Here is a 17135-nt window from a genome sequence, read left to right as displayed (position 1 = left end):
AAAATCATGCCAGTCTAGACATAGCCAGTCAGATTTATTGGGGCATAAGCTTTCGTGGACAAAGACCCACTTCATCAGCTGCGTGTAGTGAAAATTCCAGAGACAGGTATAAATATACAGGCATAAGAAAAGAGTTCCAATCAAGAGTAAGGTTAGAGATAAAGAGGTCAGTTCAGTCAAGGAGGGTGAGGTCCACTGCTTTTGTAGTTGGCTAGCTATTCACAGTCTTTGTTTAATCCTAAAATGATAGTATCAAATTTGCAAATGAATTGTAGCTCCGCAGTTTCTCTCTAGGGTGGCTAATGTAGGCATTCGAAGTTGCAAATGAAGCCCAGGATTTAAATATCCTGGGCTTTATTTGCATCTTCCCATCGGGGCGCCATTTTTAAATCCCCATAGTCCGAACTAACTGCCCGCGGCTACACGCAGCAACCAAACGTTAACTCAAACTAAGGACTTAATTCGAGTTAACGTTTGACTGCCGCGTGTAGCCACGGGCAGTTAGTTCAGACTAAGCGGATTTAAAAATGGCGCCCGGATGGGAAGATGCAAATAAAGCCCGGGATATTTAAATCCCGGGCTTCATTTGCAACTTCAAATGCCTACATTAGCCTCCCTAGTTTGAGCTAGGGGGCTAGCATAGACATACCCTAATGGACTTGATACCGATGCTTATATTGAAGTTTGGAAGGATGAGAATTTTAGCCTGTAATGAGGGTAATCACCGAATTCCTTGCGTGCGCGCGCACACGCACACACGCACACACACAAGCACGCACGCACACACCTAAAAAAATATATCGATTGATGATCATCTAACTCTACAGATAGGCAAAGAAAGAAAAACACTGCTTAAGAACCTGGAGTTGAATGTAAGAATATTTACTTAGTATATTTTGACATGTGATGTTCACAATGTGTTTAATGGTTATAAAACTAGCTTTTTGAATCTCCGTGTCTGCTGATTAAATATTTTTTGGTCTGGCCCCTCCTACTGTGTGGCCATAATTTCCCACGACTGAAAACTTAAATAGATAAAAATAGAAAAAAAGACTTTAAAATAAACTATGTTACTGCCAGTCAAAATCATAAAAAATAAAAATTTAACACTGCCAAGCCTGACTCTAGTGAAGGGTGCCTGCCACTTTCCATTATACGACTGTTTTCAGTTGCTTGTAACTTTGTAAGACTGTTTGGTTGAGACTTCCCAGGGTGGAGGTTTCTATTTTGGAAACCTTCAGCTAAAACAGTTCAGCTGTTTCTGATGACAAGTTTAGGAAAAAACTTTGTTTTGCCCAAACTGGAAAAAAATTCGTACAGCTGTTAAACTGAGTCTAGTGCCTCCATGCTTCAGGTTGGGGACTAGAATTTTACAGCTGGGGATCCGAGGCAAAGAGATTAAGGTCAAGATTATCATCAAGTGTCCACCAATTTTGGGTGCCCGGTTTTGGAAGCCTACCGCCTGATCTTCCAGAGAACTTCGCCTCATGCAGCATTTGAAATGCTGAAAGCACAACTCCAATTCACTCTGGCTGCAGATCTGAGCACTCAGCACCTCTGCCAACCTGGTCTCAAGTGTTCTTGTTTTCTGGGTGCCTTGTTTGAGACCACAATTCTGGTCATTCCTGCCCGACGTTCCCAGCATCACGTAGGACCTCTGTGACAGAGGAAGCGCTAGAATCCAAGTCTACATCCCATTGTCTTCAGCAGGAGCCTATTCCTTCTCTCCCCATAATTCCCTGCCTCTTTTACTACACACCCTTCCACTGCAACAAATGAGGCAGGGGCTGACCACAGCCTCCTTCACTACATTACCCTATTACTCAGCTTAGGCAGAGTACTGAATGAGGCAGGGTCCCGGGGAAGCAACGGCATGTGACCCAAACAGTAACACAGATTGGGAACCCTGACATAAAATACTCACTACATATACCAGAACACTAGCTCATTAATTTGCTACTAACGACCTATCCATTACCTTGATAATACATTTTATCAAGCATAGTTAATGTTTAAGGCTAAGAGATTTAGGAGAAGACCTCCTGCCCTTTGTTTACACAAGTCATAAGTACAAATAAACAACGTAAAAAAAAAAAAAAACACCCGTTATCATTCAGCTGCATTTATTATTCTAGTCAGAGCCCGTCTGTGTCCCTCTCCAGCTGAGCTCCTGTGCCATGTGGAACCTGCCAGCAGGCGCCTTCAGTAACCTGTCGAGGTTAAAAACAAGAACGGGGGTTTAACGGCAGCATGAAGACAGGGCTTACTAGCACTGTGCTACTCCCGAGTTTAAAAACCAACATCCACAAGTCTAAGTGAGTGGAAGAGGTCAACTGCTTAGGGCCAAAGGAGGAGACCTGAAATGAGCTGATGCGTGGGGTGTGGAAGGATGGTGAGCGTATCACCTGGATTCTACACTGACTGGGGGAAACCCCAGCCTATTGCATATGATCCTGTCACAGGGAAGCCCACCAGAAGGTAAAACATGCACCCAGAGCTCAAAGAGTGGGTGCTCCAACACTGTAGGGGGGAAGCGGAGTTGTGCGTGCAGGATTTTTCAAATCAGCGCTGGCCAGACTCTGGTGATAAAGCTTCGGGGGGAGCCACGTTAGCCAACGCCGAGTGCCCGGGTACAGGAGGAGGAGGAGTTTGGGCCTACGAGAAGGGGAAGACTGATTAAGCCAGGAAAGCCCACACAGAACCTGGCTCGTGCTAGCAAAGGACCGTCCCCGGTACGAGTCACAGGGCCCTATTCCCACTGTAGGGACCAAGTAGCTTTTCGCTCATCTCAACCTGTAACAATCTGAATACAAACACCTGAGAGCAGGAACAGCCACCCACCAATGGTTTACATGGCACCCAGTACAACGGGGCACTGCTAACACACATTCATCATCCTTATAAACCCCCACCTCAGAGAGGCTGCAATGAACCGCCAGCAGTAACTGCCACAGGGATTTTCAGTGGACGTCTGCTCTCTCAAGCCCCTGGCCCAGGTATCCACCAAATTTGGGCCACCCCCTCCCCCATTCTGTACCTACACACCAGAGCCCAGGGCCAGGGAATTCTCTGCTCTTCCATTGGGGCAAGCCCCGTGTGTGCATGGGGGCAGGATTCTCCCCCCTTTCCTGACCTCCGGAGAGAAGACAACAGAGCTATAAAAGCCCGACAGGCACGTGCCACGTTCCAACCCTGGAGGGGAGATGCCTGTTGTAAGCAGGCAGGGCAACCGTGTGATCCCAGCCAGGGAAGCCAGGCTAGAACCCGCGAGCAGCAGGCGTGTCGGACACGTGGCTCTGCTCTACCAAACGGGGTGGCACCTGTGGCCATATCTCCTCACTCTGACACCACCATGTGTCCCTCCTTTCACTCCCCTCTGCCCAGGCGCAACCAGCCCAGCTGTCGGAGACTCCAGGGGGTCTTGTTCGACTCATCCCCTGCAGAGCTTTGACCCCGCCCACCCTCCCCAGCCCTCTGAAGGGAGCTATAGTGGGGTCCCCTTGGCATGCACAAGCCCACCGGGGGGCAGTGCAGGAGTGGAAAGAACGCTGCTTGATTTTCACAGCCCCGCTTGGGTTAGCCACTGTGTTCCCTCATTTTTTCCATCCTTGGGCGGAATCAATTTTGTCATGTGCACCGAGGCTTGTGCAGATGTGCACCAACAGTATAAACGCCAGTGTATGAGTGCTCTGCAAACCACTGGCTAGCAGGGCTGGCTCTTTACAGACATCTACTTTTTAGTTTTAGACTGAGCCACTGTGGTGCGGAGTCGCTGGGAAACCAACAGACAGATGCCCCGAGGGCTGTTTTTACCGCATCACTCCTAACCCAGCTGCTGCCTGGGGAGTTTAAACTACAGGATGTTAAATATCGGTTCACTGACTAGTCGACTAACCTTGTGAATTCTTATTGGTTACTCAACTATTCTACAGTCCCTGGGGGCGGGGCCAGCAGCCAGTGCGCTCCAGCCCCACTCTTGAGGAGCCCCCGTCACTGTATCAGAGGCAGCAGTGCGGAGTGGCAGTATACCCTGTCCAGGTAGGATCTGAGCTCCCAGACCTGGCGTGAGCCAGAACTGAGCCAGGCTGCTGGCCACCCTGCTAAACAACGAACTGGCAGTGGGAAGGGGAGAAATGTGTGTAGTCTATAGCATTAACCTATATGCTTTTGCTTATCGGTTAATTGTTAACCGACTATACTATTACGTCCCTATTACATCGGTTAACCGACTATACGATTACATCCTACTTTAAACCCGACACCGGCAGGGCTCAATTCTCTGCAGCACACCCCCGCACCCCTTCCCATGCGAACTCGCCTTCATGCAATGTCTGTCTCTAGGACATCCTCAGGTTTGGGAGGCAAATCTTTCTGTAGCGTTTCCATTTCTTCTTCCTTTCTCCTCCTGCGCCGCTTCCGACGGTGACTTGCAAAGCAAAACAAAAAAAAGTCAGTGATTAACCCAAGCTAACTTGGAGCAGGAATTCGCTCGCTCCAATCAGATGCATCCCTAAAGACACGCCTTTAAAATAATATTTACCGCCCACTGGAGCGCTAGGGAGCCCTCGTAACACGATGAACCCTCCAGCCCACCCAGGAGATCATTAACTAGTCTCCGCAGTTTACAGAGGGATGCGTTTGAGGTCAAAGTGACGTCTCCTGCTTGAATGAAATGAGAAGAATCCCTTGAAGTGAGGTTGTTAGTAACACCCTGGAGCCTCTTTCATCCGGCAAGCTTGGGAAACCGGGTTTGCCGGAGTAAAGATTTTGCCAGGCCAGGGAGGGAGGGAGGGGGGATGGGTGTTTATCTGGCGCTCTGTGTGCCCCCCCACCTCGCCGCTACCAGGCACCGCCCCCACCGAAAGCCCCCAGCAGAGCGCGTCCGTTCCCCCAGCTGCGTTAGAGAGGCCGGAGCACAGAGGGTGCAGCGTATGTAAACATGCCCGATGCTTCCCTTCCCCGCCAGAGCCCCCGTGGCTCAGGGCCAAACAGACCTCCCACGTGTTGAGACGCACTAGCCCAGCGGGCAGAGATGCAACCCCCCCGGGCGCGCGCCCCGACTTACTAACTGCAGGTGCATATGCAGATCACCAGGGCGATGAGCGCCACCATGGCCACTATCAGGCACACCACCACCACCTGCCCTTCGTGGCCTCGCAGGTAGAATATGTCCACGTGCTCACATCGGGCGCCGGTGTAGCCCTTCTCGCAGCTGCAAGAGGGAGGGAAAGCGGGAGAGGTGACGACTTGATGCCGCTACGAGGACGTGGAGCGGAGGCCCGGTCCTTCACACACACAGGGACACAGTCGTCATGGGCCGCGCCGCCCGCTGCCCTGTGTGAGGGGGAGAGGACCCAAGCTCCGCACAAAACATGGCCCGGCTCGCTCTGAGGAATCGCCAGGTTACTTCCCTTCGGGGAACAGGCTGACGGGCCCCCACTCAGCTACGGCAGCCAGCATGTCCCCCTCCCCCGCCAGCTCACAAGTGGGGGTGGCAGGCGGAAAGGGGGGGCCACTCACTCACCAGCAGTCAGAACCGGAGCAGGGGGCGAGAGATGGGTCCTGACTCCCCCGAGCAAGGGCTGTGACAATCCAGCCCTCTAGGAGCCAGGATCAGGCTGCCTGTTACTATCTTTGGCAGCAAAACCTGGGGCGCAGAAGAGCCTTTGGGGGGGAACTCTGCCACCAGGCTGTTGCGGGGGGTCAGGGAGGGGTTAATGCCAAGCCGACCCTCTGGCAGTTCCAAGCTTGCTCACGTACGCTGGTGGAGCAGGTACCACTCAAAAGGTTAATACCCCACCCCTGAGCATGACCCCAGCAGCATATGGGGCACGAGCCACTGAGCGGAGACCGATGGTTTGGTTTTTCCTGCAGCTTCTTGGGCGTTGGCTCTCCAAGGAGACCTCCCTGGAATTACCTGGGGCCGCCGTGGCTGACAGCAGAGAGTGAGCAAACCCGCCCATGGACCACTCGCACAACATCCATCGGATGCAGCCCAGAGCATCTCCTTTTCGCAGGTGGCGCGGCGGGGTAGCCAGTGCATTCTGGGAAAGAGACTGCCTAGGCCAAACCCTGCACAGATTTCAGCCGGCGCTCGGATGTCTCAGGGTTAACTGCAGCGTTTGCAGGGGGGTGCCGAGTTACACAGGGCTTGGAACATGCGGCGTCACTTCCCCCTCCCCCGTGTGAAACGGCACAACTGCCAAAAAAAAAAAAAAAATCAATCACACTTGGCCTTTAAAAGCTTGTTTGCAGCAGAACTGGATGGCCGGATAATCGCATTAGCTGACTGGTGAGCCGGCCACTGCAAGCTCCGTCCCAGCCGCCCCGACGACGTGCTAGCAAGAAAGCGGCATGACTGGAACTCACAGGAAACGCCTCCCCAGCGCTCCGGGGAAGCCAGTTCCACGCGTCTGGTCAAAGGGGCGAATGAAACCACGGCAGGTCAGGAGAGAATGCGCACAGCACGACGGGGGAGGCGCCCAGGACTAAAATCTTAATCCCGCGTCTCTTTGCTTTGCCCGTTAGGCCCTGTGGGATCAATCCACTGTAATGCCTGCGAGGGACCGGCGAAAGGAGGAGCTGGCATCTCGGGGTTGAAGAAAGCGCTGGGCCCCGCGAGCCCTGCCCCGCTGTCCCTGCGGCCAATGCCAGGCCTGGAGGGAGGAGGAAAGGATGGAGCCAGGCTCAGTTTGATGCTGGCTAGCGAGGAGGCCGAAGCCCAGTTCAGCAGCCCAAGGACACGAGCCAGACCCTGTCCGCTTGGCAACAAGCCAGCCCCCACGCCTCTAGGAAAAGGGGGATCCTACCGAGCACCAATTAATGGGAATCGGGGGCTCTTGGGGCCACACCCCAGCCTTAAGGACTGAGCACAGTCCTGGGCCAGGAGCACAGGAAACAGAGGTACACCCCCCCGACACTCTTTTTCCACTTGCCTACTCAGTGACCTAGCCACTAGGCCACACAGTCTCCAGCCACACATCCCTCCATCAATTGCAACGCACCCTCCGCACAGCGGCCATCCGCGGCAGGTGGGTATGAAAGGGCCTGTCTACAAAAGGGTTAGGACCAGAGTCGCTGAAGCACCGTAGGCCCCCTTCTTTTTCCTTTTGAACCAGCGCTGCAGCCAACAGGGTAGCGATGTTGGGGCACTATAAACACCTCCCTGCCTCCCCTGGGGCTTGCTTCCTTCCCCCTCCGCCCCACTTGCTCACTGAAAGCCATCAGGCAGGGAACGCTGCTGGGTGTCCACACGGCCCGCCAGGAATCACAGGGCGCCACGCAAAGCCGCCTCTGCCTTTCCCCTGAGCCCCGACCGGGCGAGAGGACCCCAGCGGTATAAATACCTGCGGCCCATCTCCCACCGTGTGTACTGGCGGGGCTGCAGGAGCAACAGCGTGAAAAGTCAGACACACTCAGACAATAGGCGCGCCTGACCCCTGGGGAGGGAGTCTATTTCTGCACCCTGCCCAGGGCAGAGCCGATGGCGAACACTGTATCAATGCACAGTTGCCCAAACAGGCCACAAACCGCCGGCAGAGGTTTTGCACGTTGTTCGGGTGGATTAGGGGAAAGAGCATGATCTGACGCTCATTTATTCCCTGAGCCACGAGAGACCCCTATGTGAAGCAGGCAGCCGTCATTCCAACAGCCATTCCAGGCCAGAAAGGTGTGAATGGCTCAGAGGCCAAAAGCTGCGGGTCCCATACACCTCGAACCTGCATTCATGATCTGGAGGCAAACGTTTACCCAACCTTGCATCCCACCTTCTCCAGCTACCTTTGCAACTGGACCAAACCAGGGAGAGGGGCAAAGAGCAGGAAGAACAGGGATCTTTGCTCCTACCCTCAATCATTCATGGGGCAGCCTGTTGCCAGTGTATGAAGCCACATCTCCACCATGCCATTAACTCCGCTGTCACTATAACTGCATCGCTTGTGCAGGGGCATTTTGTTCCTGTGTCAGCAACAAACATCCGCACCAGGAGTATTTGCATCGCTGTACTGCCAGCAAGGGAGGACTCCTGAATGCCAGTAACAGTCGACGCAAACAACGCCGCGTCCACGCGGACAGTGCGGACCTGGTCTCTGAGCCCAGCATGGAGAGGGAGTTCGAAAGGCAGCACAGTGGGTGCGTCAGTGGGAAGAAAACTGAAGCGTAGACACTTCCATAGTTAGGTCGACATAAGCTGCCTTGCGTCAACCTAGATCTGTAGCGAAGAGCTGGCCTCGGTGAGTACACGGACAAGTGAGGGAAGCACACCCTCTAGACCCCTCCCCCACAACTTGAAGCACAAGTTGTCTCACTGAGTCCCTGGAAGGTTGTCTCACATCCCGAAGGCTAACTCCATGTATTTGCTATCTTGCTCCGAGAGGAAGTCCTGGATAATGGCAGCTCAGTTGGGGCAGTGGAAAAACCTTTGCCCCCACTTCCCAAAATCATCAGGGCTAATGATCACTTTCCACAGACTAAGACTGGTTCACTTCCCTGCTCCACAAAGACTCCTGCAAACGATGGACAGATATATAGGCGCTAGAGAATATGAAGCACTCACACTGCGGCACTGGGGTCAGACAAGTACCTAACGCCATGTCTTCATTTCACAGACGAGACACACTGGCGCAATCCATCTCCCGGAGTTCGATTTAGCAGGTCTAACTAAGACTCACTAAAACAAACTCAGAGGGTGCCCTCCCCATGGGCAGCCCGTACTTCTGCTTCTGCGAGAAGTAGGGGAAGCCAATGGAAGCATGCAAAAAACACACTATAAAAATATAGGTTTGTTGGCTAAGCTGGATAATTCTCTCCAGCTAATTCCTGCAAGTGGAGAAATATATTACGCTGTGCGCTCACACTGGATGAAGGACAAAATCATGATTGACATAAAAGACACACAAGATACCCGGCCACAGGTTTGACCACTCCAATTCAGACCCAGCTGAGTCAGCAGCCCGTCCCAGCAGAGACCGGAATGGTGGCTTTACTGGAAAAAGGCCGGGAAGCGGCACGCGGCCACGATTTGATCGGAATTTCACAGCAGCATAACTAGAACAGCAGGGGACAGATCAAACCCTTCAGGCTGCTCATGCGTGCAGTTTTGCCCCTTTGCCAGGCTGCTTTCGGAACCTGATCCTGCTGCTAACGAAGGCAACAAGAGCTTTGTCATGCAGTGCAACACGAGCAAGATCAGGCCCTTTATGAATATTTCTGATCTCTATTTCAAAGTTGGTTAACTCTGGGACTGACCCGTATTCGCAGTGCCCGGAAGAGACAACCAGTCACGCTTACTGTTTACATTTTCAATGCCAATTCCAGTTTCACAAAAGGCCATTTCTCACTGTCACCCGTGTGTGTCTGTTTTACTGAAAAACCAAAACCCTGTTTGACACAGAAGCTTTCAGCCAACCTGGGAACGGTTCCAACCTTGAACCAGAGTCAAGACTTTTGTATTCTCACATTTCGGTCGGAGCGTCTGCGTCACCCGTTCAAAAAGCTTCTGACACTTCGGAACAACCCCCAGGGCAGAGAAAGCAGGTGAGGGCTGCATGGACCAAATTAGTTAGGAGCCGATCGCTAAATATTTCCATCGTGTCAAGCCAGCGCAATTTATGTCCTTTCCCCTGGATTTGGAAGTTGGACTTACATGCAAGATGGGGTCTCTTCTGCTGTGACGTAGCGACATTTCCCTTTCACACAATAATGCTTGTACTCCTCCGGGCACTTGGAAAAATGGCTTCTCATCCGAAATTGGGTGATATTGTCTACAAAAAACAAGAGCACTTTTTCAAGAGGACACAAAACCAGGTTTAAGCTACAGGCAACCAACCTCACTGCCAGGCACCTTCCAAAACGCTTCCAGTCTGTGTTATTTAGGTGGACAAAAACCTTGGCTGTTTCTCTCAGATATCCCTATCCTAAAACAACCAACCAACACCACAAAAACCACAAACACAAAAAACAAAAGGTAAAATTCCAAGGGAGCCACATTGTCAAACCACAACCTGATGGCGGCAAGAGGATTAAAAGCCAAAATAGTTGAGCTTGAAGCATTGGCAACTGAACAGGGACTCAATAGAGCAGGCATTATGGGAACATGGTGGAATGACACAAATCAATAGGACACAATACCTGGCAACGGGAAAGATTAGTCAGAGATAGAGGAGCAGCTAAGTTGCTGAAGGATTCCATAAAATCTACAGGAGGGAAATTGACTGCACAGTAAAAGGTATATGGCCGCAAACCTCACATGACAGAAATATACATATGCTAGCAGATCTCCAGATCAGGAAAGACCAATGGGTGGCTTCTACTTCTCATAAAGACCCCAGTAGGGCAAAGATTGCCAAAGTTATTTCTCAACACCGATAAGGAGGGCTTCTCGGTACAGCTCATTCTCGAGCGTGCAAAAGAGGTGGCTGTTATCGACGGAGTCCTAAGTAACACAGGACTGGGTTCAATTATTTATTATATATTATTTAATAAGTCACCGTGGCTGGGCCATTAAGCAATAGTGATGGCCACATAACTATGTTCTAGATCTCTCGGGGGGAATCAAAGAGTCAGTCAGAAACCCCAAGGTGAAAAGGGAGGAAAGGAATTAAAATCTTAGGACAGAGGCTACTCACAGGGCCATGAATGAATCGCGGCAGAAATTCACGGCCCTGAAGAAACAGACCTAGCTATGGCGGAACAAAGAGATGCTAAAATTATGACGGCTCAGAGGGAAACGGAAGAACGTTTCTGGGACACTGCTAGGTCTCTACTTAGCTGAAAACAATGTCTCCTAGGGTAATACCAGGCCAAACAAACACTGCATCTTCATGGCCTATCCCCATGCTATTCACCATCTCAAAACACCTGACTCCCAAGTCACTACAGTTCAAGTCCCAAGTCGAGTCTTAATTTAAAAAGTGTCAAGTCACTTTTGTACAAGACATCAATATCGGCATTTACGGACAATTTTTTCACCAAGTCAATGTAACAAAATTAGCAAGTCTCAAGGTGAGTCTCAAGTCACAATGACCCCGAGTCGAGTCTCAAGTCGAGTCACCTAGGCAACTTCAGTCGGACTCGAGTTCAAGTCATGGGACTCGAGTCAACAACTCTGGTTAGAGGTATCTGTGCGAGCTAGGGATTGTAGTCTAGCTCCATGACAGAAGGATACAGCTTCCTCCAGGAACGGAAATCAGCAGGGGGAATTGCTACCAGTTTTCAGACAGGTAGGAATGGTGTCCCTTGTCTCTGTTTGCCAGAAGCCAGGAATGGGTGACGGGAGGGATCATGGGATGGTTCCCTCTTCTGTCCACCCCCTCTGGGGCTCCTGGCATTGGCCACTGTCGGAAGATGGGATACTGGGCTAGACAGACCGTTGGTCTGACCCAGCCTGGCCGTTCTGAGGTAAACGCCTCCACTGGAGTGCAGAACTGCATATGCTGGTTCAGGCAGAGTTCAAGGGGCCCAACAGGCGAGGACTGGCTTTTGCTATAAAGCAGCAGACAGACCTGACTCAGAGACCTCTTAGGACTAACAGTGAGAGCACGGCCCTACTGGAAAGGTTGGGAAGGACTGGAACGTGCATGCGCCTCCAAAGGAAAAACGGCTGACACCCGAGAAGCTTAGCAAGCGTACCCACTGTTTTCTGGGGTGCGACGTTGTCTCTGGCTGTTTTTGTCCTACGCAGACTGTGCTCTGTGAAAGATGGCAGGTCACTGGCAACCCTGGCATACACCCAGGCCAGCAGAACTGCGTGTGCTAGATTGAGTCAGACCTGCTTGGGGAGAGGGCCCAGCTTAGTGAATGACAGGGGGTGCCACCCTAAAACCACCATCTGGAGGGAGATGGGAATCCTGCCACGCTGGTAAGGCAGGTGCCAGCTCTTGCCAAGCCCGTAGGCATTAGCTGAGCACTAACAAATTCAAAGCCGGAAAGCGGACCAGCTCACCTACACGATAACATCGCCCAGGATAGGCGTGAGATTTTAAGGATGGGTATAGACTATCAAGGGCTTTACGTTGATCTTCCCTGGGCAGAGCTCTGAAGTGTTGCAAGCTCCGAGTCCGAGTAGTTCCAGTGCTGTCAGCGTCTATTTCGGCCTCTTTAGCTGTTGCTTAGTTCCTTTACGGGAAGCTCTTCCGCCTGAGGCGCTTACTGGTTTGGCCTTGTTACGGTTACGCCGATTGATCTCAGAAAGCATCCAGGAGGAATGGAATGTCCAGGCCTTTTCTCAGTCACTGCGGTAGTGAAGATAACAGCAGTATTCCATCGCCTAATATTCCTGCTGGTCCCTGGCCACGGTACTTACCGAATAAGAAGTCTCGTCTCATCAGCCAAGCGAGCTACTGTGTAAATCCTCCGTCTACCAGGACAAGCCCCTCTCTGTGACTTTTTTTTGGGGGGGGGGGGGGGCGGGTCAACAAAAAAATCCCTGGTGTTCCTCAAAAAAATGTTTTTGGTGTTTTGGTGTTCCTCAGTCTTAAAAAGTTTAAGAAACACTGAACTAAAGCAACCTTACCGGCAATCACCTCCGCCCCCTAGCTGGGATCAGGATGCTAGTGACGTAGCAGAACAGACACTAAGCTCTCCTCCACCCAAGAAGCTATCGTCACAAGGGTGAAGAGTTAATTCTAGTACAAAAGAATAATTAGTTTGGAGTGTCGCCTTACTGGGCTGATACTAGGCGATATTCTTACATGCACAACTCTAACACCCCGGGGGATTATGTTCTTAACAGCCTGGATAGCTCAACCTAATCACTCTCTTCCCGGTTTGCAAGAGAGGGACCCTAGTCCAAGAGACTGTATCCCAGCAGAACAGCACAGCAGCTAACCTAGTGCGCCCTACTGAGGTTTTTGGTGGATTCTATCTGCCCAGATCATACATTATAAACATCTGCCAATGACACCGTCACTGCAGAGCATTTTGAAATTCTGACATTTCATCCTTCTCTCACCAGCCCATAATCAGTAAGAATTTGGCTGACAGGAGGTATACAAAAATCAAGGCAGAAGAGTTAGTATTTTCAAGGCATATATTTAACATTTGCAATATCAATCAATACCACATTTGAATAAAAGGGGTATAAAAAGGAGGGGATTGGAGGGATTAACCTCAATCTTCATTTGAAACACTGCCCCCTACTTTTAATGGGAAAACACTGTCAAATATTACACACACATTCCAAATTTAATCATTCTAACACTACCTTAAAGCAAATACTTCATGCAAGCCGCATCTTCACTAAATGGAAGACTGACGCTGCTGGGATCGATCTTCTGGAGTTCAATTTAGCGAGTCTAGTTAAGGTCCAGGCCAAAATCGGAAGTTACTTTATCACAGCCTAAGAGCGCCTGGCCAGCTAGCTGTCCTGGTGCAACGTCCCAGGGTCGCACTGCGGTATCACCGGTATCCATTTCAACTCTCTCGGACTGGGGGTTCCGTGACTGCTGAAAACGTTACGCACTGTTCAAGTTCATGGCACAAGAGTCGGGCAAGTTCATCAGCGTCATCTAGTAATCTCCAAGGGCTGCTCGTTTGCAACCCTCCTCCATTTGTTGTGCAAGGACATTGTGGACTTCCTCATGCATGCTGGCCATATCTCTTCTCTGCTGATGACCACAGCGTGTGGAGGAGGGGCAGGGGGGCTCCCTGGAAGTGGGGGATGGGCATGCACTGGCTGCTGGCCCCACCCCTGGGGACTAGAGAACAGTTAAGTAACCGATAAGAATTCATGCTGTTGGTCGACTGTTCTATTACCCACTATCTAACATCCCCACTATGAAGATGACTTCTTCTGAAATATGTCTAGTTGACAACTCCATCAGCAGCTGCTTCTTCAGGTTACAGTTAGCCTTGGACACCCAGATGTCACCAGAGGCAGTGAACACTGACAATGGCACTGAGGGAGTGCCTGAGAGAAAAATATTCTTGGGGTTAACCTCCCATGAACTTGCTTGTAGGCCTAGCACTCTTGAATACATAACATTAGTGTCAAAGAACTTTGTGGGACCACCCTCTACATACTGCTTCGTCCCTGCCAGCCTCTCTACTATCAGTAGTATCGTGTCATAGAATCCGGCAGACCAGATACATTCAAACTTTGGCATTTAGCAAATTCCTGTTGTCACAAGCGTCGCTCTGCTATTAGGTTTAAGGAGCCCATGCATTGCTCTACCTTCTCACCAATGACTTCTGTATTCACGGCACCCGCAATAACCTTAGGCTTCATTTCTTCTTCGTGGCTCTTCTGCATAGTGTGTGGTTTTCACGTTCGTGTCTCTAGCCGTTCCGTATGGGAGGAGAAAATTTTCATGAGTGAATATGGAAGACTGTTAAGTGTCCATGTTCTGAGTACAAAAATATACCTTTTGTCTAACTTTGAGTGCTAATACACCTGTCTTTTCCCTAAGTATAAAGACACAGACAACACACATGTACCCCCTAGCTAATTATGTTCCATGACAAAATATTAGGGAAGTTTTCATTAAAAAGGATTGAAATTCAATTAAAGTGGTTTTGCTCTCACCTGCCTAATGAATCAGGAAGAGGTGGCAATAAGCATTCATATCTCAAAATGCTCAACGTGATGTCAGCAGGCAGTGACTTTGAATTTAGGGTCTTGAAATTCAGAATTCTCTCACGCCCAAACTTGCATTTGACAGCTGATCTCAAATACATCACCACCACGAGATCATAGCTATCAATGACATCAGGAAGGGCCGATGGGGGTATTTTAAACCACTTGGTGTTTAAAGGAGCGAGTTTGTCTTGTCAGAAGCAGCTGATTGAAGCTGCTCTCATTTTAAGTTGTAATACCAGCCTACAAAACAGCGGCCACCTGTCTGGGAAACCCAGAAAGAGGGAAAAGTAGCTGATCTTGCGACAACGCGGCAAAACAGGTGTCTAAAGTGGGAACCCCACACTGCCAGGGGAAAACATTCTAGCGTGGGCATGGCAAAGCAGCTGGAAATCAGTTCCTAAAATCATCCCATGACAGGCAACGCAGCGCCTTTCCCCAGCTCATTAAGCCTCCCATTATCAATGCATTCCGTACTGTCAGAGTTTCCTGGCATGGGCATTCACCGGTTTTATGGCTGCCATGAATCTAACTTACCTCTCCAACATAGTGCCACTCTCAGTGGGTAGGACTTCTTTAAAGGCCACTCTAAATCCTTCCTACATGTCCCCAGTGAAGATAAGTGTGGCCCATTAACAACGGGACGTGTGCATGCGGCATTAGGATCTCTCTCTTCACCGTGTAATGCTGCAACTGGAGGGATTTTCAGAAGCACGTATTCCTGAGCTGATTCTGCTCTCACTGAAGTCAACTCCGCATCACGAGTTTGGTGTGTCCTGCCCCATCCAGAGTGGAGGGCGGATATTTATGTTCCCCGTGGTCCCACCCTCACATCTGAGACGCCACGGCCCATTGGCCAAAGCCTGACTAGTCTCTGCCTTTAGGGCCACGTGGCCCAATGCCAGGATCAGCTGCAGCGGCCCTTGCCTTCAGAGCAGCGAGGCCTAGAGTCACTCACCATTCACCCACCCTTTAGGCCCCACCCTAGAGTCTTAATGGCAGAGGGTGGCCCACCACCAGGTCAGCAGGAAATTCAACCGTAACACGCTGACTGAATCGTGTGGGAGGTGCCACTCACTCGCCTTCTCTGGGTTACTTCCTAACCTGTATCCTGAGGCTGTTGGGGTCATGGGACTCCACAAAGCAGATGCTCCAGGCCTTTCTGGGCGCTAGGCCCCATGGGCTGGCAGAGCTTCCCTGCCATGGTATGAGTGGTTCTTCAGCAGGAGCCTCCATCTCAGGTCCGAGCATCCGCCCTGCCTGAGCTAGGTTACCACCTTTTATAGCCGCTCCCCCATTGGAGCATGCCCAGTAGGGCCTTCGGAGGCATGGCCTCCTCAGCCCAAAGAGCAGGATTAACCCTCTCCATACCAGTGCGGGGCTGGTGCGCCCCATCACACTCCCCTAGACTATGACAACGGCAAAGTGAAGCCGAAGCAGCTTTTGAAAACCCCATCTTTATATTTGTGCAAAATACAAATGGGGGTTCAAATATTACTGTTGCTGTTTATAGTTTCATTTCGGTAGAAACCTAATTTTTGCTGCAACTATGCTGTTTGTGCTAGTGGCTGAGACTTTGTCCTCTTGCTGCCACAGAAGTGTGGCCTGTACACATCCCAGATCCTGCCATCAGCTAGGAGGGGAGTCAGTGACGCCCCCTTCTAATCCGGCATCTCTGTACCAGGCAAAGCAAAGTTAACAAGATCTTCAAACAGCGCCACTGCTGCACGGGGGAGATCTTGGGTGATTTCATGCAGGTGCTTTGTTCCAAACAGGTGGGGAGCAAGGGCACAAAACTGAGCCTAAAGAAAAGAAGTGATTCCCTGTTATCAAGCTGTACCAGTTTGACTTCATCCGGGGAGAAAAGTAGCTTTTGACAAAGTGGCAAGAAGACACCAAAATAAACTGATTTTGCCTGGCTTAAATTTCACTCACACTCACACTCACACTCACACTCACCCTCTCTAGTCCAGAACTCTCTGGTCCGGCAACATCCGTGGTCTGGCACAATTTTAGTTAGCCAGATGTCCACTTGTCATGGGTATGGCCAAGTTTCCGGCAGTCCCATAAAGTTTGTTTACAGCCCCCAGTCCTGGCTCTCAGTGTTCTGTGCTGTTATTTAGCTCTAATTTACCCCTGAATGTCTCTAAGAGCCTGGCAAGCAGTGTCAGTGCTGGTAATGCTGGTAATGCTGCTAGACAATATTGACCTCCCGTGGTCCGGCAAATTCTCTAGTTCAGAACCTATGAGGTCCCAAGAGTGCCAGATTAGAGAGGTTCCCCACAGGAGTTTCCCTCCATTCTCCTGCTCTTTTCAAAGCACAATGCTACTAACCACATGCTCACAAGAAATGCGCATGCACGTCAGGGAAGCAAGAGACCCGTGTTTGAGCAACGGCAGTTCTCATACTTCAAGACCATCCTGGCTCGGGTGTATAAATCACATTGGAGTCAATGGGGCCCACATGTGCATATCAGAAGGCTAAAAAAAACTGGGATGAAGGATATGCAGAAAGCGTAAGAAAGTGTCATCACACGGCAGTCATGGTTAACCAGCTCGGGGG

The 17135-nt window shown here is 50.7% G+C and overlaps 1 protein-coding gene across 4 annotated transcripts in view; it reads right to left on the bottom strand.

The window, feature by feature from the left end:
• Nucleotides 1–861: 861 nt before the first annotated feature.
• Nucleotides 862–17135, bottom strand: part of BTC (betacellulin) — a 156339-nt gene continuing 140065 nt past the window's right edge. For all 4 annotated transcript variants that reach the window (XM_075929368.1, XM_075929367.1, XM_075929366.1 and 1 more), the window contains 4 exons: nt 9644–9761; nt 5066–5212; nt 4319–4426; nt 862–2210 (listed from right to left, as the gene is read on the bottom strand). In XM_075929368.1, coding sequence (XP_075785483.1) covers nt 4321–4426; nt 5066–5212; nt 9644–9761 — 371 coding nt within the window. In that variant the 3' untranslated portion in view covers nt 862–2210; nt 4319–4320. The remainder of the gene's footprint in view (nt 2211–4318; nt 4427–5065; nt 5213–9643; nt 9762–17135) is intronic.

This window comes from Pelodiscus sinensis, chromosome 5 (genome assembly GCF_049634645.1).
Source record: "Pelodiscus sinensis isolate JC-2024 chromosome 5, ASM4963464v1, whole genome shotgun sequence".
NCBI classification, from domain to species: Eukaryota; Metazoa; Chordata; order Testudines; family Trionychidae; genus Pelodiscus; species Pelodiscus sinensis.
Note: the sequence above shows the minus strand (reverse complement) of the source record. Positions and strands in the feature narration are given on the sequence as shown.